At 47.5% G+C, this 23,419-nt stretch overlaps 1 protein-coding gene across 2 annotated transcripts in view; it reads right to left on the bottom strand.

Annotated features, from left to right (window-relative positions):
• The window catches only part of PLXNC1 (plexin C1), a 158,728-nt gene that overhangs the window by 61,638 nt on the left and 73,671 nt on the right, over positions 1-23,419 (bottom strand). For both annotated transcript variants that reach the window (XM_008256886.5, XM_089308756.1), the window contains exons 6-11: positions 21,380-21,527; positions 19,433-19,520; positions 16,232-16,334; positions 15,994-16,089; positions 3,339-3,478; positions 158-337 (exon numbers count right to left, since the gene is read on the bottom strand). In XM_008256886.5, coding sequence (XP_008255108.5) covers positions 158-337; positions 3,339-3,478; positions 15,994-16,089; positions 16,232-16,334; positions 19,433-19,520; positions 21,380-21,527 — 755 coding nt within the window. The remainder of the gene's footprint in view (positions 1-157; positions 338-3,338; positions 3,479-15,993; positions 16,090-16,231; positions 16,335-19,432; positions 19,521-21,379; positions 21,528-23,419) is intronic.

The raw sequence follows: 23,419 nt of genomic DNA, 5'->3' as shown, positions 1-23,419 counted from the left end.
AGGCATGCATTCTTCCAGCAAAGAATCCTTAGGGGGATTCTGGGAGAAGCGCTTAAATAAGACTCTCACTTCCGCATTGGTCTCCGGGAAATCCACAACTGTTGTGCACAGGACTCTTAACCACAGTGGGAGAGAAACGCTGGGAACGTGGAAGTACCTGATCCAGGTGGTGGCAGGAAATAGCAGGGAGCAGTGCGGGAGGGCGATGTAGGACAGGGGTCCCACGGGAGAGCAGTTCCCACCATCGAACTGGATACACACGTGCTTCATCTCTTTCCGGCTTGACGGAAGCGAGAATTTCATATGGGTGTCATTTAGCACGTGGCTCACCCGGATCCTAGAAAGAAGTAGGGAAGATTTGTACGCGGCACAGACACTCCACACAGTTGATTTCCCAAGGCTCCAGCCTATGATTTCCACTTGAACTACAGCACTTCCTGGTCGATCAGCGGAGCTGCAGGCAACTGCTGGTTAACCAGGGGCCACCGACCTGACTTGGTCTCATCTGGGGTGGGGAACTCTTTCTCCTGTACATTTTTCTCTTTTTCTTTGCATCCCCCTTAGAAGTGGAAAAGGAAGGAGAAGTAACAAGCGCTCTAGGCAGCCCGGATAGACAGTGGAACATGGCCTGGGTGTTAAATGACATTAAGGAATTACGGTTAATGTTGTTGACAATGACAATGGCATTGTTCTCATTGGTTAGATGTACACACACTCAAGTACTTGTGAGAGTCAAAGGATGGGTGTCTGGGATGTGCTTTCAAGTCACTCCAGCCAGCCCCTCTCACCTTGCTGCGCCCGCCCCCCAAAGCGGATGAGAGAGATGAAACCCCACCGACAAACTGTTGATCCATTTCAGAGCCGGGCATAGGTGCAGAGAGGCGGGAGGCGGAGAGGTTTACTACTCTCATCTCATGGGTAGCTTTGAAATGTTCAAATAAATAGTCATTTAAAAAAAAGGCGTCCCAGACAAGCACTGGGACAAAACACGGACGACATCAGACAGAAATGGGGACTCTGCTGGTTAGGGGGCAGAGAAGCGCCACCAAGAGCCCAAGAGGTCTCCAAATCGTTCCGCACCGAGGCCCGCTGCCTCCTGCGGAGCCTCCAGAGTGGGAATTAGCTGGGACCATCCTGGAGGCCCCTGGTGCTCAGAGGGAGGGAAAACAAAGCTGTCCGCGGTGGTCCCTCTGCGACCCGCGGCTGCCTCTGGATGCGCTGTCTACAGAGACCCCAGCAAACAGGTGGAGTGAGCTGCGCCTGCGCACCGCGCGGCACCTGTCCGCCGGGTGAGAGTCCATCACTACTCCCTCCAGGCTCTATGCCACGGGGAACCTTAGCGTCGCGGAGACACAACAGCATTTGCGTCTGTTGGCACTTCCAGCTCTTCACGCCCACACTTGCACATGCATTTTCAAGCCACGATTCTAGGGAGTTGCGTGGTCATTAAAATTCCAACTTGGAAGCAGAGAGGTGGAAATGTAGGTCGGCCCGCTACTAGACTTGTGTTGTTTTCTCTTCAAAATGATTTTTTTTTAAAACAAAGTAGCATATTAAAAGAGTGTGGGATTAGGGCTTGGGCTCGGGTGGAGGATTAGCTGGGCTTCATGTTGGCTGCTCATGAACTTGGGTTCACCACACGGATGTGGTTACTGAAATGCTACGCGCGGAAAGGTCTCACATTTAATTTAATAACCGCGCTATCGCAAGACATATTTGGAATTGAAATGAGAGCATAAAGAATCAGAAACAGGGTATGCTCTGAGACGACATATTTTCCCGTGGGGCTGATTGCCTTTCAGTGACTACACAGGTGTCTAACTTCACCATCTTGCCGTGTAAGATGAAAGGTGTTTGCAGTAAGGTATTTAGCCAGGATAAATGGCACAAAGATACCTCTGTTGCATACATACAGCCTCTGATGAGTGCTGGCTCACTCTGGCAAATGGCAGAACAGAGCCAAGCCACTGAGGAGTGGCTTAGTCTTCAAGATCATGGACACTCGAAATTTACTGCAGTGAGGGGCCGGGGATGGCAGTGACACGCAGCAACCGAATTATAGCAGAACCTTCGGTAAACAAGCGTGGCAGATTAGAATGCTGCACAAATCTGTTGTAGTGGTTAAGAACCAAGACATCACGCTCCAGCAGATTGTCTGAAATGCACTTGCCGGATGGAAATAAGCTCAGTGTTAGACTTCGTGAAGACGGGAACATCTTTTACTTCAAATTAGCCCAAACTTATACAAGTTAACAAGCTGAAAAGTCCAATTTTCTGTTGTGTTATTATTGTGACATCTTTGCAGGGGGTGGGGAATTTTTTTCTTTTAAGTAAGGTTTATTTACCCATTGGAAAGACAGAATTAGAGAGAGTAAGAGAGAGAGAGACAGAGAGTGAGAGAGAGAGAGAGAGAGAGAGAGAGAGAGAATGAAACCTTATATGCAATGATTCATTCCCCAAATGGTTGCAATGGCTATGGTTGGGCCAGGCTGAAGCCAGGAGCCTGGAATGCCATCCAGCCCTCCCACCTGGGTGGTGGAGGCCCAGGTACTTAGGCCTCTTCTGCTGCTCTCCTAGGTGCATTAGTTGGGAGCTGCATTGAAAGTGGAGCAGCCAGGACTCAAACTAGCACCTGTATGAGAGGCTGGCATTGCAGGTGGGGGTTTAACCCACTGCACAACAACGCTGGTCCCAGGAGTAAGGTTTGGCACAAGGATGTCATGAGAGACTAAAGCTTTTCCCTTCAAAGTGCCATTGAGAGGCTGACTTGGGGAAATAATGCTGATGTGGCACGCTGCTCACATAGTCGGAGTGTTTTGTTCTCTGACAACTAATGTATGCACTAGCAAAATTATTTGGGACAAACTGGTATCCATATGGATGTCAGCACCCCAAATGGGTGCCAGTTCAAGTCCTGGCTGCTCCACATCTGATCCAGTTCTCTGCTAATGGCCCGGGAAAGCAGTGGAAGATGGTCCCTGCACCCACATGGGAGACCCAGAAGAAGCTTCCGGCTCCTGACTTTGGATTGGCCCAGCTAGGGCCTTTGCGGCCATTTGGGGAGTGAACCAGTGGATGGAAGACACATTCATTCTCTCTCTGCCTCTGCCTTTCTATAACTCTCTGTCTTTCACATGAATAAATAAATCTTTAAAAAAACAACAACAGAAGTTGTTGTAGTTACAGGAATTCTGTTATATCAAAATCTCAGACTAACTGGCCCACTTTGCCACAGGGAAATAATTTGAGTATATAAAGGTTATGATTATATTGAAATTCCTCTGGCACAGGTTTTCACTTTGTGTCCCCAAGGATAAGTCAGTAGTATTTCAACTCACACATCGTTATCGCAAGTACTGGTTCCTTGCAGGATCATTGTGATGTTGGACGCCCGGGTGAAGTTTGCTCCTGTAACTATCACGTTGCTTTTCCCCAAGGTCGATATCTTCTGGGGCTCAATGGATTTAACGTAGAAGACCTATTGGAAATAAAAGATGAAAACACGAGATCAAAGCTAAGAAATGGCATTTTTCCAAAAAAAAATCTGTTGATGTGCTGCAGCTCGAAGAAATCACTGGGAAATTATCACATTTTGCAAACACAAGCGGGCAGTGTTTAATGAAAGCAATGAATTCAAGGGAGAGTGCTGGAGATTCACGTCTCTCAACATGCGACAGCATGAGGTCAGACCAATTAGTCTTTGTCTCACAAGACAGTTGGAAATACAGTTGAAGAGGCTGACATTCTGTCGAAGAGTGAGATATCACTAGAGTTTCAACAATTCTCCCTGCCTCCCAGCCTCTGGAGGCTCACAAAATGAGCCAGAGGAAGGGAAAGAAAAGGGTCCACTGAAGAGGGCCAACAACAGGCGCATCGTTAAGTTGAAATAAATGTCATCCTAAATAAATTCAGTCCCCGAGAAAGCCGTTTGCATTTTTGTTTGTTTCCACTAGGCTATTTGAACCATGGAGTATACTGCAGGAGAAAACAACAACAAAAAAAACCAAAAAACAAAAAACCTTGAGATTGTTGGCCCCACTGTGGGGGCCATTTCTTCTCTATGGCTTGTGAACATCCAGGTCTCCTGCTTGCCGCCCGATTATAGGCTTTTGCAGGTCAAGAACTGTTTCCTTTGGAGTCGCCTGATTCCTAGCCTTCTCTCAAGCAGGACTATGTCACCTTACCTCTCCACCTGCAGTGACTTACCAAGTTCCTCTGTATTTGATGGCAAGAACCATTTTCCCTTTTCAAGAAAACCAATCCTAATTTCTTTCATGTTTCCCCCCCTACAGGTGCTACCATTTATCATTTTGATCACTTTGGTCTTCTTTCTCAATGCTTATTTATTTGAAAGGCAGAGAGACAGAGACAGAGAAAGATGCATCTTTTACTCACTGGTTTACTCCCTAATTGCCTCTAAAAGCCAGGACTGGGCCAGGCCAAATTCAGGAGCCTGGAACTCAATCCAAGTCTTCCTTGTGGCAAGGACTCAGGTACTTGAGCCATATCCACAGCCTCCCAGGGTGTGCATTAACTAAAAGCTGGATCAGAGGAGAATGGCCAGGACTTGAGCCAGGAGCTCTGATATGGGAAGCAGGTGCACCAATCAGGAGCTTACCTCGATGAGCCATAGCACCCACCCTCTTGTTGTTTTGTAGATCATTTCCAGGTCTGGATTCCGCCACAATATGTAACCAAAAGCATAGGGGATGAAAGATCTTAAGCTTCTTGCTAGTATAAAGTAGGACAACAGATCTTCAGCACCAGTAAACTTCATACTCACACTCCTGAAATCTGAGAATGACACCAAGGCTCAAAGATGCATCCTCACGGGACTTTGGCTAACTGTAAATGCTGCACACATCCTCGTAGAGGACAAGACCCAGGAGAACGATGCTGAGGCTCTGGGGGAGCTTCCCTGCTCTCTACCTTGTGCCTACCACCTGCTTCCTGAGGTGACGCGCAGTTCCTGCCCCTTTGTGTGTGTGATGCTAATGGCAATGGCCTGGCTGGGCTTCAGGGGCTGCCCGCCCTGCTGAAACGGATGTTTTCCCATTCTGCGTCTCAGCAAACACAGGTGCTGGATGGTAGGTAGCCCTGTCACCGTCACTCATCCGCGCTATGGATTGGTTTTGCAGATCAAGGTAAATTCATCATTAATGTCATCACAGCAATGATGTAACGCGACAGAGGATTGATTTCGGTGGCAGAATTTATTTTAATCACTTTGTAAAGGACATTTAGCCCTGTATTTATTGAATCACAGAGGGCCTGAAAGGGTCACTTTAATTATTCTGTTACACTTGACTGTGTTTTATGGGGGAAATTATCCGCTGGAGTGCTACTTGGGATGGGGGGATTAGCAAAGACTCCAAGATAAATCCCTTGCAAATGTCAAGTGTGTGTTGGATTGCAAAAGGCTTACTCTGTGCTCTAACATGGCGACAGCTAAGTGAGCACCCACACGGCCTGCAGGACAGCACTAGGTACTGCGGGGACAAATGATCTATGTTGTGCTAGCTCAAGTGTTGGCAAACTACAGCCTGTGGGCCAGATCCTGTTCATGACCTGTTTTGGTACAGCCAGTGAAAAACATCACAAGAAGAATATTTCATGGCATACGAAAACGTGTGAAATTCAAATTTCAGCATCTGCAAATATTCATTTGTATATGTAGGGGCTTCAGAATTGATAGAAAATTCACATCATCTTAAAAAAAAAAGATTTATTTATCTGAAAGGTTGAGTTCCAGAGAGAGAAAAGGGGAAACAGAGAGAGATCTTCCACCCCCTGGTTCACTCCCCAAATGGCCACAACAACCACATGGACTTGGGCCATACTCTGCTGCTTTGCCAGGTGCATTCACAGGGAGCGGGATCAGATGTGGAGCAGCCAGGACTCGAACCAGTGCCCATATGGGATGCCAGTGCTGCAGGCTTTGGCTTTAACCCACTATGCCCCAGCACCAGCTCCGGAAGTCCCCTTGTTGTCTCTGGCTACTTTCGTGTGACAGCAGCAATGCTGACTGGCTGGGCCTGCACAGCTATAAATATTTACTGTGTGGCTCCGTGTAGGAACAGCCCTGCCCAGAGGAATCCACTGCGCCCTTAGGAAGACCAGGTAGCTGTTTGTTTGCTTCAATGCACATCATTTATATCCAAGTCAACGAGGAGTCCCAGGCTGCTCTTCTCTCTGGCTGGTCCTTCTCATTCTTCCATTTATACCGTTGATGTCTCCTCAAGAAAAATGTTCAAACACGCCCAGTAAACGCTACTTCTCTACTCTCTGCAGAGGACAGAGAGCGAGCCTTGTGCCGACTACACAAAGGGTTTTTAAGGGAACTATGTCTGCTCCTTCAGTGGCTCCACACACATGACCCAAGGACCTGACACGCTGTCCTATTAACTTTTTATTTGTTCCTGAGACAGCCTTGCTGCTTCTGGAGATTTCATTCTCAACTCTTACCTCCTTAGAGATGTGTCCATTGACCATCCGCAAAGGAGTGGCCAGGCCTATCCTGTGACACGCGGGGTCTGCTTCCAAAGAGGTTAGCTGAGTTGCCTTTGTTTGCTAAGGGAACCTCTCCTAATCTTGATCAGAGGACTAAGAAGTGAGTCAGAGTTAGCAGAGGGTGCCTCTAAGTATTAACCATGCAGCAATGCAAGAACATGTGAAAAACAGCAACAACAAAAAATAGGGCAGCTCTACAGCTGTACTAGTGCCTGCCGGTATTCTTAGAAACACAGCTTCCTGCGAGAGGGTACAGTGCAGGAGGCTGTGTTGGGTATATTGGATTCAGCCACCAGCATCCCATCTCTGAGTGCCTGTTTGTGTTCTGGCTGCTCCACTTCTGATCTAATGTCCTGCTGATATGTCTGGGAAGGCAGTGCAAGAGGGCCCAAGTACTCCCACGCATGTGGGAGACAGGGGTGGAGAGCCGGGATCCTGGCTTCAGCCTGGCCCAGCTCTGGCTGTTGTCCCATCTGGGGAGGGAACCAGAGGATGGATGATCTTTTCCCCCCTCCCCACTTCTCTTACCCCCGCCCCTGGGCATTCTGTCTTTCAAATAAATAAATGAGTCTTTTTAAAAAAATCCAGTATAGGCAAAAAGTAAAGAATGAGTTCCCCCCAAATGCTCCACACAGTCTACTTGTGAGATGTGCTTTTGTATTGTAATCAAGTTAATTCACGATCTGACATGAAACAGCCAGCCCCACCGGCTTCCACGTAGAGAAAGAGCTAATTTAAAAACATAATCGAGTTTGATTCAAAGAGACAATTTCTTATGCAGCCCTACAGGGACATTCCTCCCTCACCCTATGTCCAAGGATTTCCATGCATCAACTCCAGAAACCATCCACTGTAACCATCACAGCCCGGCTTCGCTCGGCAATTAACCTCAGAACGGTTCACGTCCCGCCAGTTGCGCTTTAAAGACTCCAGCGCTATGGTTAAATAGCTGCGTGGTTTTAAATTGGTTAACAAAATGCGATGAGCTTTTGATACCTGGCATGTTTAAGTCCCTTGCCTGTTTTGAGTAAGAAAGCACATCGGTAACTGGTTCATCAAGTGATTTCTAGGATACCCAATTATTATTATTATTTTAAAAACAAAGTCATTACAAGATAGCAGAAATAGCACACACTAAGTAATAGTTATCTTTGCAAAGGTCTAAGAGGATTACTCCTGACAGTCGGAGTACCTTCCGTGAAGTCTGACATCAACACAATTCAAATTACCACGACATTAATGGAGAAAATCCTGCAATGAATGGAGAGAAGGCTGCAAAGAGGTGCATTAGGCAGGCTCAGTTTATTAACTGAATCATACCCTATTAATCTATTTTAAAAAGGAAAAAAAAAAAAAAACAAACCCTGACAAAGCTCTCTGTAGGCTTAGGCCTGAATCAACACTCGGTAAAACGTCTCTCAGATTTTCATTTGTGAAATTAGTTCAAACAGGACTGGATAAAAAGTCACATAGATCCAAAACCAGCTGGAAATCTGAAACCAAAGGCCAGAAGAGAGATGAAAGGTAGCACAACTAATTAAAAGAAAGTGTCCTGGAGAGCCCTGCGGGGGTATCTGGTTCAGAATTATTTAACATCTTTATTAATGACTGGGAAGGGATGGAAGCGATGCATTAATGAAATGGATAAATTGAGAAGAGTGGCAACCAGCAGTGGAGATGGGGCAGTGTAAAAGGAGGTGAGGTATGGAAAGGAAACAGCAAGAAGACAAGCCCAGCGTTAAATGCAATAAAAAGGTCATCTATTTGATGCTTGGCCTCCTGGGCAAATAGCAGCCACCGGTTCGGGTAACTTCCGGTTGGTCCTGGGAACTTCTGGGTTAGCAGTGCCGCTGGACAGAGACCTGGAGATGGCCATTGGCTGTGCTTGCTCTAAGCTGGTGATCAAGTCCCTGTCCTCTGACCTGGGGACTGGAGAGGGAGCCTACGCGCCCAGGGCCGGGCTGCCAGGGCCACTCCTGGATAGAGTCACTCTTGGCCAGGAGGATGGATCAGAACTCCAAGACCCGGGAAGGCTGAGCTCACCTCCTGCAGCGGCTCCCGACTCCAACTTAAAACAGCTACTCAGCCTCCCATGCTCGGCCAGGCTTCCACGTGAACATGAGACTCCTGGTGTTCCGCTTTCCCGAGGAACCACGTCCCCACTGCAGGCCTCTCTCACTCTCTCTGTCTTGGAGGAGGTGCCCAGCCCTCCTTCCCTCCGAAAACACCCAGGCTGTCCTTGTCCTCCCCTGACGACCCGGTCAGGGTGCAGGTCTTCGTCTCAGCCAACATGGCGTGGCAGAGATGCCGTAGACTGGGATCGCCTCATGCCCAGAGCAGCCAATATCAACCTCTCCCTTCCAGATAGAATTTTACCACAGTGCTGGCTGCTTTAACATTGTTTATGTTTACATTTATATTATAATTGTTTCTATCTAACCTCGGTCATACAATGTAGGGTAGGAGCCACACCTGGAATCAGACTGCCAAGGTCTGACTCTCTCACTTATCATTTACTACCTACTTATCCGTCTAAGCCCAAATCTCCTTGTCTATCAAATGCAGCAAATAGGTCCTTTATGAAGCTTAAATAAAGAGATACTATGAGCTCAGGTTAGACCATAGGCCCAACAAATATTAGTTACCTCTCTTCAAAGTAGTACATTCTGGCATTCTTTCTCATGCCTTTGTGGTGCACACTCAACTGCCTCATGCCAATGAGGCTTCCTCCCAAATCCTGTAAATTCTATAAAGAATGCTCCACGTGGGCACACATGTCGCCTGCCTGTCTGGCACAGAGTAGATGCTCAACAAACATATTCTGAATGAACTGGTAAGCAGTCAACTGGAGGTGAATCCCGCAGCACCTCGCCCGGTCCTAGGCTCAGAGAAGTTATTCAACAAGGCATATGTCAAATTTAATTTCTTGAATTTGGCATATTAAACAGTTACTTATACTCCCATGTTTTCACCGCTCAGTTCTATGGAAGCAACCCAGATTCCAACAGTTGAAGGCTGGATAAAGAAATTGTGGTATATACACATGATGGAATAGTACTCAGCCATAAAAACAAATGAAATCCTGACTTTTGCAACAAAATGGATGCAACTGGAAATCAACGTGCTTCATGAAATAAGCTTGACCCCAAAAGACAAATATCACGTTTTAGCTGATTTGTGGTCGTTCATATATAGAATATAAAATATTTGTTAGTTTATGTGAGTGAAATTGACACCATCTCTGGATTTGACTATTGTTTATAGTCCTTGTCTGATTTCCTGCTGGAATAGTGGTCTTCCTTAGCTTTACTTGTTGAACTCTTTATTGAGTGGAACAATAAGCCTTTGACTATAAAGGAAATTTAAAATAGATCATCATAAAAATTAAAAAAGAAAGGAATGAAGGAAGCAGGAGGGAAGGTGGGAGAGAGGGAGGGAGGGAGGGAGAGAGTGAGGAAGTATCATCGTATTCTTAGAATTCTATCTATGCGCTACATTAAATCTGTCTTCTTTATGTTAATTTCTAAAAGTAAATAAAATAACATTTACAAAATTTAATTTCACTTCTGGAGGCAAGGTCTCTGAAACAGTCCATTCGGATTGCCTATGGGAAATTCAAATGCAAGCTCAAAAGTGATGGAGGAAGAGGAAGACAGAAAGAAAGTTTGTCAGCGCCTTGAGAGCAGGCGTGTGGCTTTGTACGGCTTCCTTCCCCCTCTGAGCAAGACGCATATTCCGAGGAATACTGAGTATCGGAACGACATCCCATCAGGGACCTTTCCAAGCCTTGTTTGAAAGCAGGAGAGAGGGGGCAGCCGTCTACGCCCTGAGCAGGTGAAGCGCCAGGTGGAAGACTGGAAGAAATGGAAACGGAGGAAGGGACTGGGGAAGGGTGAGACCTCTTCAACACTCCTACGTGTGGGAGGACGGACACTGGCCTTTGCAGCGAGACCACTCCTCCTCCAAGATCCAGCGCAGAATTTGGAGCTCCCTTCCTTATTTCGGTCACGCTCTCCCTCAAGGAAGCCTCCCCACTGGGAAAATGACAGCCTATGTGTCTGGGTCTGGGGAGGGGAGGGGTCTAAGAGTCGGGAAGACCCTTCCAGGCGATTGTCCAGCTGGGAATGAACTGAGACCCCTACTTCCTCAGTGCCACGTCCTTGGATGAGCAAATAGAGACCTTAAATGTCTTGAACAGCGCTCCATTGCCACTGAAGGATAAAGTCAAAACCCCGGGGCCATTTCAATCATGTGTGCTTTAATGTCTTGCGTCTTCTGCTGCAGCCAAATTGAATTATCTAGGGTTTCCAGGAATGGGTGCCCTGGAATTTTCTGCCTCCTGTCACACTGTTGCTTAGGACACCTGCTTCTCAGTCTCCATGTGTCTGGACGCTTCTCCTCCCTCAATGGTGAACTGACATGCCATCTCCATCAATCAATCCACCCGTCAATCAAAGACTTAACCAACCACACTGATGAAGTGTTTTTAACTGTCAGGCAGTGGGCTTAAATAAACAGGGTGGACTAAGATCAAACTCTGGGCACAGAAAAGTCCTCTGGGGTTATACACGTTCTGGTGCTTTGCCTCTGGTAATCTTTTTTTACCTTGTGTTGCTACGGGCGTATTCATGGATACAGTTCTGGAAAATGATGACCAGAGAGACGCCTGATTCATTTGTGTCCTCTTCATGGACCCGCTGGAACTCATCATGACCAGTATCTAATAGATGCACAACAAATACCCGCATGAAGCATCGACCCGGGCTCCGGATCATGGAGCCCCCGGCGGTGCCTGCACCCTCACCAGTGCCCAGCACACAGGAAGCACTGGGCACATGCGCAATGGGGGCGACACATGAAAGGAAAGCTCTCAGTGGCTTCCCAGCTAGGAAAAGAGCTGCAAAGGGGTTGGTGCTTCGGAAAAGGACTCAACACAGAAACCACGACAGTGAGAGAGAGCAGTGTTTCCCAGAGCACGAGAAATCCCTCCTGTCCCTCCCTCTATCAGCCCAAACTGCAATGCTGCTGAGTCATCCATTTAGGAAAATATTTCAGTACCAACAAAACTTCTTTCTCTAAACTTTGAAGGTTTATCCACCTAAAAGCACCCAAGACAGCTCTGGGCTTTTGTTTATTTTTAGCCTCCTCTTTCTCTCTTGGTGACCCCAATTCTTTTCACCACACAGAGTCAGAGTTCAAAAGGCACAGGAAGATAATACAGGAAACCAAGATGTAGGGAATTCATTATTGTTTCCCTTAAAGTAAAAGAAGTTTCAAACGCTTCCACCCCATTTCAGCAATAAAAAGAAATGAATTATTGATACATAAAAGAACTGGAGTGAATTTCCAGAGAATATGTTGGGTTTAAAAAGCCAATTGCAGGGACTGGCATTGTAGCATAGCAGATAAAGCAGCAGCTTGAGACACCTGCATCCCATGTGGGTGTTGGTTCATGTCCTGGCTGCTCCACCTCCAAACCAGCTCCCTGCTAATGGCCTGGGAAAAGAAAGGAAAATGGCCCAAGTATCTGGGGCCCTGTCATCCTTGTAGAGATTCGGATGAAGCTCCTGGCTCCTGGTTTTGGCCTGGCCCAGCCCTGGCCATTGTGGCCATCTGGGGAGTGAATCAGTAGACAGAAGATTCTCTCTCTCTCTCTCTCTCTCTCTCTCTCTCTCTCCCTCTCTCCCTCTTTCAAGTAAATAATTTTATTTTAAAGAGCCAGTCCCTCAAAGGGCATATATGGATGACTCCATTTGTGTCAAATTCTTGGAATGACAAGATGCCGAGACAGATTAGTGGTTGCCTGGTATCATGGATGGGGAGTGAGAGGGATGCAGGAAGTAGGTGGGGCTACAGGAAGGCCGCACCAGGAGCCTTGTGACCACAGAGCTGTTTGGTATCTTCATTGTAGTCAATGTTAATATCCCGGGTGTGATCCTGTGCTATGATTTTGTAAAATGTTACTATTGGAAGAAACTAGATAAAAGATATACATACTATTTTCTTGCAACTATATGTGAATCTACAATTATCTCAAAATTAGAAGTTTAACTTTTACCAAAACAATCTTGAAAAAGAACAAAGGTGGAAGACTCAATAATTCCTGATTTCAAAATTATTTACAAAGCTGCAATAATCAAAGAATGCAGTACTGACATAAAGACAGATGTATGGACCAATGGAGCAGAAAGAATACCCAGAAATAAACTCACCTACCTACGGTCAAATGATTTTCTACAAGGGAACCAATACCATTCAATGGGGAAGAGAACACTCTTTTTGACAAATGGTATTGGAAAAACTGCTAAGAATGAATGGGGCACCAGGCATTTGGCCTGGCTTCTGCAACACCAGTAAGGATGCTCCAGTCCCACGTCGGAGAACCTGGGCTTGATCCATGGATCTGGATCCTGACTCCAGATTCCTGTCAATGCAGACCCTGCAAGGCAGCGATGGTTCAAATCACTGGGTCCCTGGCATGCATGTGGGAGACCCGGATTCAGTTCCTGGCTCCTGACTTCAGCCTGGCCCAATCCTAGCTGCTGCAAGCATTTGAGGAGTGAATCAGTTCCTGGGAGCTCCTTCTCTCTTCCTGCCACCCTTTCTCTCCCTCCCGCTCTCCCTCTCAAATAAAAAAACAAGGAATGGGGAATAGGCCCTTTCCTCATGCCATAAACAAAAATAAACTCAAAATGGATCAAAGATCTAAACGGAAGAGTTAAAACTATAGCACTGTTAGAAGAAAACAAGGCATTGGAAAAGCTTCACGACGCTGGAGTTGGCAATGATGTCTTGGATCAGACACCAAAAGCACAGGCATCGAAATGAAAAACTTCTGTGCCTCAAACAATCAGCAGAGTAAAAAGGAAACCTATGGAATGGAAAAAATATTTGCAAATGAGACATCTGATAAGTGGCTGATATCCAGAATATATAAAGAACTCCTGATACTCAACAACAAGACCAAGTCACTAAAACATGAGCTAAGGCATTTCTCCAAAGAAGATATACAAATGGCCAGCTAGCATATGAAAGGATGCTCAACATCACTAATGGTTAGAGAAATGCAAATCCAAACTATGATGAGATACCACCTCACAACTATTAGGATGCTACAATAAAAAAAATTACAACCAGAAAATAGCAAGTATTGGCAAGGATGCGGAGAAACCGGAGGCTTTATGCACAGTTGGAGGGAATGCTGAAATGGCACAGCCAATATGGAAAACACTGTAGTGGTTCCTCAAAAAACTTAAAAATAGAATTACCACATGATCCAGAAACTCCACTTCTGGGCATATACCCAACAGAATTGAAGGCAGAGTCTCAAAGAGATGGTTGTATTCCCATGTTCACAGCAGCACTATCCTCAATAGCCAACATGCGGAAACAAACCCAAGTGTCCACTGATGACTAAATGGATAACCAAAATGCGTTACACACACCCACACCCACACCCACACACACACACACACACACACACACTGGGAGCCTATGAAGACAGGGCATTCTGACCCAGGCTACCATATAGAAGAACCTTGAGAACATGATGCTAAGTGCAATGAGCCATCAGCAGAAGAAAAACACGGTGCCCAGAGGAGTGAGAGTCACAGACACATGAATTGGATTGGCTGCTGGCAGGAGCTGGGGAAAAGGAGGATGAGCAATTACAACGTAACGAGTACAGCATCTCAGTGTTGTGAGATGGAGGAGTTCTGGAGAGTGGCTGCACACGTGGTGAACGTACCCAGCACCACCAAACTGTACACGTCAAAATGGTGCAGACGACAAACTCCATGTGTATGTTACCAACATTTTAAACAGCTGAAAAGACAGCAAAGTTGAATCCTGAAGAAGCCACTGTTTCCCTGATCCAAGTCTCTGTCATTTTGTCTTGTCTCACCAACCAGCAGGAGTAGAAAAGTAGCCCAGTGCTTAATAAAATCTCCAAGACTTTACAGTCTCAAGATATTGGCACACCAAGCTTTTCTAATGCCTTTAATTAAGTTCATAATCCATTTTGATTCACATTCTCTCTGCCAGTTACTTAATTCACCTAAAGTTACAGTCAACTTTTCAGTAATGATTAAAAAAAATCTGCTACTTATTTATATTGGCACTTGACCTTAAATAGCAGCAAATGGATAAGTCAAAGCCACAGATTAGTCATGAATAGCAAACTGGGCTTTTTTTTTTTTTTTAATGCGGCTGCTTTTAATTTGTCTGCTCCTACTAGACTTCTAGGTTAATGAGAGCAGGATCTTGGCCCATTTTTGTTTGTTTTTCACCCCATTTAGATGCTCAGTGTACTTCTATCCACTGAGTGAAGTCAAGTGCTTGGCTGTGCACTAAGCAGAGCCACTTAGGTTCTGCCCATACCATAAATGTTCACGGCATTAAGAGTTAAGTTTAGGGGCTGGCTGTGGCGTAGCAGGTAAAGCCGCCACCTGCAATGCAGGCATCCCATATAGGTGCTGGTTCAAGTCCCGGCTGCTCCACTTTCGATCCTGCTCCCTGCTATGGCCTGAGAAAGCAGTAGAAGATGGCCCAAGTCCTTGGGCCCCTGCACCCACATGGGGAGAGCCGGAAGAAAGCTCCTGGCTCCTGGCTTCGGATCGGCGCAGCTCTGGCCATTGCAGCCAGTTGGGGAGTGAACCAGCGCTTGGAAGACCTCTCTATTTCTCTGCCTCCTCTCTCTATGTAACTCTGACTTGAAACTAAATAAATAAATCTTTAAAAAAAAAAAAAAAGAAGAATTAAGTTTATTTCAGTGCAAAAAATTCAAAACCTATACCTTGTTTTCTCATAGCATGCATTTTCTAGATTTTTTTTTTGTGCAGAACCCTTGTACATATTTAGAACAACTCTGTGCTTTAGCATAGTTAATGACTATGTTAGATTACCTATAGGAAACTAAGAAAAATAACCTAATTGAAGCTAGTTTGCATGGACTTCGGCCATACACAAAACCCCCCAAACACGTGGCCACGCTATCAAGCTCTGCACTCATGCACATGGTCTTCCAACAATTCGTGGACGATGTCTATCATGAAAAAGCTACTCAGAGATTTCAGAAGTTTTGCACTGAAATAAATTGATCTTTCAATTCCATTTTCCCATAAGCTTTCTGCAGTCCCCCATATGTGGCTGGAATTGAAACCCCCCACCCCCACCCCCGCAACCCGCCACTGGACTTCCCTCTAAACTTTCCCAGAGTGAGCCACAAAGTCACCTTTACAATGTCACTCCTCCCGAGACACCATCATTTTTCATCATTACAGAGTTTTTAATTTCTTTTATGTGACCGTGCAGTTGATGTATTGAGTCAATTAGGTACAACTTGGTTAAAAACCACAGGCGAAAAAGGGAATTTGGGAAGAGAGCGAAATTGGCAGTTTTTCTTAAAGGGACCCAAAGGAGGAGGAACTGTGGCCGCCACTGAGAGGGTTTTTGTTTTGTGATGGCCGTGAGAGCGGGGCTGACCTGAAAGCCTGGGTTGGTGCTGCTATTTCTGCCCTCCCCGAGTCTTCCTCCTCCTGGCGTGGTGGGTGACGTCTCAACAGCAGCCGGACAGAGCTCCTGAAACGCAGACCGTGTCTTCAACCTCCGAGCAGGTGGGAAACTCAGGGTGCAAAACACACACGGAAGACAGAGGTGGGGCGGGGGAGGCACAGATGTTTATTTCTGGCTAGACCCTGTAATACCAAAAAGCTCACTGTACCTGGTTTCTCTCATAGTCAGAAGGGTCACAGGCTGTGAAGGGGTGGATGCACTTTCGCCCACTCTTACACCACGTGCAGCCGGTTCCAACGCACACTGGACATCTGGCAACACAGAAAACCAACTTAATTTCCCATATTTTTAGGAAAGCGTTCCTGTTCTAGAATCTCCCTCTGTGATTCGGCGTGCAAGCATTAAAAGGATGATAAAAACAATCCCCGGATGGGCGGGACGAACCATGGGGAGCAAGGGCAGTGCTTTGAGACTGGGCAGAGAGCACCGACTTTGTGCCCTGCGCTGGGACGCCGCCCTCAGGGTTGATGACTGGCCTCACACCTGCAGGGGTGTTGCCATGGAAACGTGGGTCACCTGCTGGTCCCAGATAACAGAAACCCACTGAATCGGGTTCTGAATGGGTTCTGCTATTTGTCTGGCCTCAGGTGAGTCTCTCTGAAGACTGATCCCTCTCTCCCTGCTTCCACCCCCATGTCAGCAAGCCCTCAATCCCACAGCAGTCACACTGCCCACTGCCTGCAAGATAGGAGACAAAAAGCGCTACCTGGCAAACAGAGGGACTGCAGTGCTCCTGTTTGCTTTATATTCAAATTAAGGAAGAGTTCAAATAATCTACTTTGCATGGCTAACTGTGGAGGACTTGAAAACACACATTAGAATAATCTAAGTTAAAGAAGGAATGATGGGGCGGTGTCATATTGCTTGGGACACCCACAACGTGCATCAGAGTGCCTGGGGTTCAAGTCCCGGCTCCACTTCCAATAACATCTTCCTGCTAATGTGTACCCAAGGAAGTGGCAGGGATGGCTCAAGGACTTGGGTTCCTGCCACCCATGTAGGAGGCCTGGATGGAGTTCCCAGGCCCTGCCTTTGGCCTGGGTCAACCCCACCGGTTGTAGGCATTTGCAGAGGGAATCAGCAGATGGGAGATCTCTCTGTCACTTTCTCTCTGCCTCTAAGTTACATAAATATATAAAAAAAATTAAAAGAAAAGAAATGGAGCCGGCGCCGTGGTTCAATAGGCTAATCCTCCACCTTGCGGCGCCGGCACACCGGGTTCTAGTCCTGGTTGGGGTGCCGGATTCTGTCCCGCTTGCCCCTCTTCCAGGCCAGCTCTCTGCTATGGCCAGGGAGTGCAGTGGAGGATGGCCCAGGTGCTTGGGCCCTGCACCCCATGGGAGACCAGGAAAAGCACCTGGATCCTGGCTCCTGCCATCGGATCAGCGCGGTGCGCCGGCTGCAGCGGCGGCCATTGGAGGGTGAACCAACGGCAAAGGAAGACCTTTCTCTCTCTGTCTCTCTCTCTCACTGTCCACTCTGCCTGTCAAAAATAAAAAAAAAAAAAAAGAAAAGAAAAGAAATGGTAACAAGGGCAACCTGGGCTGGGCTGGAAACATTGCAAGGGAAGACCACAGGAAGTCTCTGTGGGGACAGTCAGGAGGACTAGGGCAGGGTGAGGGGACCCAGCTCATGTTTTATAATCAAAGGGACTTCACTGGCCAGCGCTGCAGCTCACTAGGCTAATCCTCTGCCTTGCGGCACCAGCACACTGGATTCTAGTCCCAGTCAGGGCGCCGGATTCTGTCCTGGTTGCCCCTCCTCCAGGCCAGCTCTCTGCTGTGGCCAGGGAGTGCAGTGGAGGATGGCCTAAGTCCTTGGGCCCTGCACCCCATGGGAGACCAGGAGAAGCACCTGGCTCCTGCCTTCGGATCAGCGCGGTTGCGGCGGCCATTGGAGGGTGAACCAACGGCAAAGGAAGACCTTTCTCTGTGTGTCTCTCTCTCACTGTCCACTCTGCCTGTCAAAAATTAAAAAAAAAAAAAAAGGGACTTCACTAAGTCCATGCACAATGGAAAGAAAGATAAGCTTATTTTGGTACCAAAAATTTTGAAATCTATGCATGCAAAGGGTCTTCGAAAAGTTCACAGAGAATGCACATTATGAAAAAGAACTGTGCATGGGTTTGAAAATTTTTTGCGTGCCGAAATAAACCCATCCTTTAAGTCCATCTTTCCATGAACTTTTTAAACTACTCTCATATTCCTCAAGAAATACTGAGGAATTCTGCGACGGTGCATAGACATCACAGCTCCGCGGGGGAAAACCACAGATTCTCATCTGCGTTTACTCGGCACCTGAGTGAGCCAGAAGCAGGTGTGCAATTTGCATGCTTAACCTACTCCTCAGGTGTGATTTTCTAACAGGAAGCCGTCCCTGTGGAATGGGCACTGGGTTGGGCGGGGCGGGGCGGGGCGGGGAGCTGGGTCCGAGGGTCTGGTTCTTAATGAGCGCACTATGGTGGCACCTGGGGCTGTCACTCCCTTCCTGGAAGCCTCTGAAGCTCAGGGACACACACACATTGTCTTCGAGCTTTCTTTGAGCTATGCGAGGCTACTTCAAACCGTTCATGGAAAAACAGAATGAAAAGATGTTTATTTTGGTACTAAAAAGGCCTGAAATCTATGTTTTTCACCGCATGTACTTTCCACGAACTTCTGAAGTCCCCTTGTAAACTTCTACTTACATCTCCCTCTTGTTTCCTATTTGTATGAACTCTGAGGTTTTCTGTATTGAGTGTCATCTTCTTCCTCTCTAAACGCACTCCGTTTCTTAGAAATCACGGACCCGGGCTGAGCCGGCCCCTCTCAAAGTGCCTCCATGAGAAAAAATGAATTCTAGAATGGCCTCCCAACTGTCTGGAGATGGAATTTATTTTCCTCATAGATAACAATGGCCCCAGGCCAGGCCTAAAGACACTCACAGAGCCAGCCCATTGTATCGAGGAGGGAACGACAGACCCACTGGTTGTACAGCGGCTGATGTTTCCATGGAAACCTCCATCCCTCTTCCAAATGGAACATCAGGGATCTGAGACACGCGTCTCTGTCTCCTTTCTGCATTAGGGCTCAGAGCAAGGTGCACCCCTCCCTCAGGGCAGTGGGGCAGTTCTAAGTGGGGGGGGCACTTCCTTCCAGTCTGCCCCTTCTCCCTGCTGGGACCACCACTGAAGCTGCCCCAGCAAACATGTTAGGGCAGGAGCCTAGGGGCTCCTCCGGCTCCCGCAAGGCCACGCTCCAAGGCATTTTGGAAAGTTCCGCTCCACCAAAGAGTTCTTTAGGAAACTGAGGCATGAAACAAATAAATTACAAGCAACCAGAGAATATTTACATTTCAAATACAGTCTTACTCTCTTAAGGATGAGCAGTTGGTAAAGTTGAATCTTTCTGACAAATTCCAAGAACCGAAGGAGAACGTCACGCTGACAGCCAGAACATCTGGAGCAGAGGGGGCGAAGAGGCATTTACGGTGGGTTCCTGTCCTTGTCGAGCATAGCAGTAAGTGTTAAAAATATAACCCACATTGCCCTCTCGGCATAGAGCACGCAAGCATGCCAGCTGCTCGCTAACATTTCGATCGGTATGTGGTTCCTTCCCCATGGGCCGTTCCCATCAGGCAGTCAAAGTGCACGGCACCAGGCTCCGAACAGACTGAACCCAAAGCTAGTTCCAAGCCTCCCACGGATAATCACTGGGAAAAAGCCATTTTACAGCCCATTTACATCTCATACTCTCCCTGGGATCACTATCTCAGCTTGTAATTGGCCAAGCATAGGAATAAAACAAGTCACCGAGCAAGGATGGGAAAACCAGCATGTTCAAAGGAAATTCTGCACCTTCAGGAAAATCCTCTCTAAAAATATTTACCTAGGGCCCGGCATTGTGGCACAGCAGGTTAGGCCATCACGTGTGATGCTGGCATCCCGTATCGGAGTGCCAGTTCAAGTCCCGGCTGCTCCGCCTAGCATCCAGCCACCTGCCACCGCGCCTGGGAAGGCAGCAGAAGATGGCTCGAGTGCTTGGGCCCCTGCTACCCACATGGGAGACCAGGATGGAGTTCCTGGCTCCTGACCTCAGGCTGAGATGGGTCCAGGATCTCGTGGGCTGCCATGCTCCCCACACACCAACTGCACAGGGGCAGGTTCACACGCTGTAGCCAGAGCAGCACCTTTCAAATCCGCTTCCTTCCAGGGAGCAGAGCTGTTATGAACATGTGTTAGTCCCTTCTTTCATGATTACTGGGGATGGTAGGTGATACTGTTCAAATTAAAGGTCTTGACAAAACAAGAAGTTGGCCTGACTTTGTGGCAGCCCGAGTTTTCTTACTGAAGTGTGATTAGTGTGCAGTTCCGGCAGGAGAGACCACACACAGCTGTGCCTCCTGCACAGAAAATCGGGTTGTGCCAGGTCTCAACCTGCAACCTCACCGTGCCTCCTTACAGCTCCCAGGATAGGCTCCACGGCTCGTGAGGCCCTGCATTGCCCCCCGCCCCGGCTGCCTTCTTTGGAATCCATTTTCCATCACTCCCATTCCCTTTGCGTTACCCCTATAGAGCCTCTCCTAGTTTTTCTAAGCTTTGCTTTCCTGGATATCAGGCACGTTGGTCTCTGCCAAGAATACACGTCCCTCTCCTCTCTGTCTGGCCCCGCTCTCTTACACCAGTCTTGCTTGGACGTCACTTCCTCCCGGCAGCTGCCGTGCCCCTCCCCCATCCCCAGGTATCTTTTTCTTGGGCTTCCCAGGGTACCAGGTGCTCTCTGCATCTACACCCGCACTGTAGTGAGCTGCCTACTTACTTCTACCCCAACAGGCTACACCCACAGTGAGCAAGGAAGAGCTCAGGTTTGCTGTGTGTCACTCTCCCCAGCATGCGGCAGAGTGCCTTGTACACAATGATGCTTACGTAATACTTCATGTATGAGTGAACCAATGCCACCGACGTAAGCTGATAGGTCCCCGGCTTTTCTACTTTCTCATCTCACCCAGGACATCCCCTGCTTTTCAAATCTCTGGTTTGTGTGGACCATTTAGATGCTGTCAGCTAGGTGAGGTCTGTCCTGACTGCACTCTCCTATCCAAAGACCCTCCCTCTTTCCATCCTTCTCCGGGCTCAAGGGACCCGAAAGACTCAAAGCAGGGGGCAGAGCAGAGGCAAGCAGGCACCAGGAGGAACGTGGGGACGTCCCCAGGAGGAGGGGATCCCAAGGCTCTGTGACTCAGCCTGCTTCCTTGGGCCACTCAGGAGGTTCTCCTGCATCCATGACCTCGGCGGCGCAGGAGGCCGGGAGCCACATACCTCTGTAGGTCGGCCTGGTGGGGATGGTGCAGGTACACGGCCGGTTTGCAGGACTCCTCCCGCGGCACAGGTCCTTGCCACTATCCAGGTTCCTCACCACGCACTGCGAGTGTCTGGGGGAGGAGCTCCCCAGCACGGTCACTGTAGTCTGCAGGGAGGAAGACACAGGTGACGGATGACGGTGTCTGCATCGGCCCCATCCATGGAGCCCCCGGGAGCTCCCCTCTGACCTGCCACAAGAAGACTTGCACGGCACAGCCAACGGAAAGAAACAGCTGTTGTGTTGGCCATCTGGTTTTGTTCTTTTGTGACTCTCATATTTCTGTTCTTTGACCGTATTTCTGCTTTGGGTGTGCTTTGCTTATCAATTTTTAAGGGCTCTCTGCATAGTGCCGATATTAATCCTTATCTGTCACATTCCTGATACATATTTTCTCCTAATCTACTATTTGTCTTGTAACTTTGGTTTGTGGTATCTTTTACCCTTGCACAGTATGTTTTTATGTAATCAAATACAGGGCTTCTCGTCTTGGCTATAAGCACTTCCCACAGGCACATATAAAATTCTTCCACTGTCTTTATTGTTTTACTTTTTAAACTTAAATCTTTAATCCATCTGGAATTTATTTTTACATGCAGTGTGAGATAAGAGTCCAACTTAATTTTTATCCAGATGGTTAATCAGCTTTGTCATAATCATTTACTAAAAACAAAAACAAAGCCAAAAAAACCCTCCCTCTTTTTCCTACTGAACGAAAGTATCATTTCTGCCAGACATCATATTACCATGTAGTTGGAATCTACTTCTGAACTCTGCTCTGTTCCCATAATCTCTTGATCTATTCCGATGTCATCAAGCTCTTACTACTGTGACTAACCGCACTCCACATCTGATAAGCACTCGCTCCCTCCTCATCTTCACAGTGTTCTCCATAGTTGCCAGCTATGACTCACCCATAGGAGCTTGGAAACCATTTCCTCCAAGGGGTGAGGAGACTGTGAGTCTAACTGCAATTGTGCTAAACACTCATCTGTGCATTAATTTTAAAAATATTTATATCTTTAGGATATCAAGTACTCCCGTCCAAACACATGATTTCATTTTCATTTTTTCTCTTGGATCCAGGGTTTATTTCAAAGTAAGTGCCTCAAACTCCTGGCTGTTAAGATACACCTCTTTCATTCCTTTTTAAAGCCTGTTTATTTGACTTATTTCTTTTATTTTTATTTATCTGAAAGGCAGAGTGATGGGGGGACAGAAAGAGAGAGAGGAGGAGGAAAGAGGTTATTATCCATCCACTGGCTTACTGCCCAGATGCCAGGTTGAAGCCAGGCACCCAGAACTCAATCCAGGTCTCCCACATGGGTAGCAGAGACCCAACCACTTGAACTGTCTCTTAGCGTGTGTGTGAGCAGGAAGCCAGAAGGAGAAGTAGAGGCAGCACGCAAACCCAAGCACTCCAGTGTGGCACATGGGAGTCCTAATGGGCATCTTGACCTCTGGCCCAAACACCTGCTCCTCCTCTTTCTTATCGTGAATGCTCCTACACAGTAATTCAAGAAAGCGGCCTATGAAAACTGCTTGCAAAATTGGTCAAGTTTTTGCTTGTGGTCAAGCATATGATCAGAATCTGGAGGAGTGTGTGTGTGTGTGTGTGCATGTGTGTGTCTATGAGGAACACTTGAAGGTCTTGAAATGTCCCCTAGAGAAATTTTTTAACCCAAAGGATAAGGCAGTCAGGCCCCCCCATTCAGAAAGACATGCCTCTACGCTTACAATTCTTCACTAATAATTCCCATTGTGTCAGGTGCATGACGAGGACCTGGCGCGGGGGTGGAGGAGGTGGGAGCCTCCTGAGGGGCTGTGAACAGCCTGGCAGGTGTTCACCTTCTGTTAAGGTTCTGGCCTCCACCCAGACTCCCTGCACTGCCACCGAGGACTTTCCGGCCTCCCTGATTCTCTAATAAGTTGGCCAAGTCTGTTCTACATCCTAGGAGTCACCCTCGTCTTTCCATTTTCAAAACATTCTGTTTCCAGGC

The sequence above is a fragment of the Oryctolagus cuniculus genome, chromosome 11 (assembly GCF_051225735.1).
Source record: "Oryctolagus cuniculus isolate XC-2025 breed Fujian yellow rabbit chromosome 11, ASM5122573v1, whole genome shotgun sequence".
Taxonomy (NCBI): Eukaryota; Metazoa; Chordata; class Mammalia; order Lagomorpha; family Leporidae; genus Oryctolagus; species Oryctolagus cuniculus.
The sequence above is the reverse complement of the archived record's forward strand: the minus strand, read 5'-3'. Positions and strand labels throughout refer to the sequence as shown.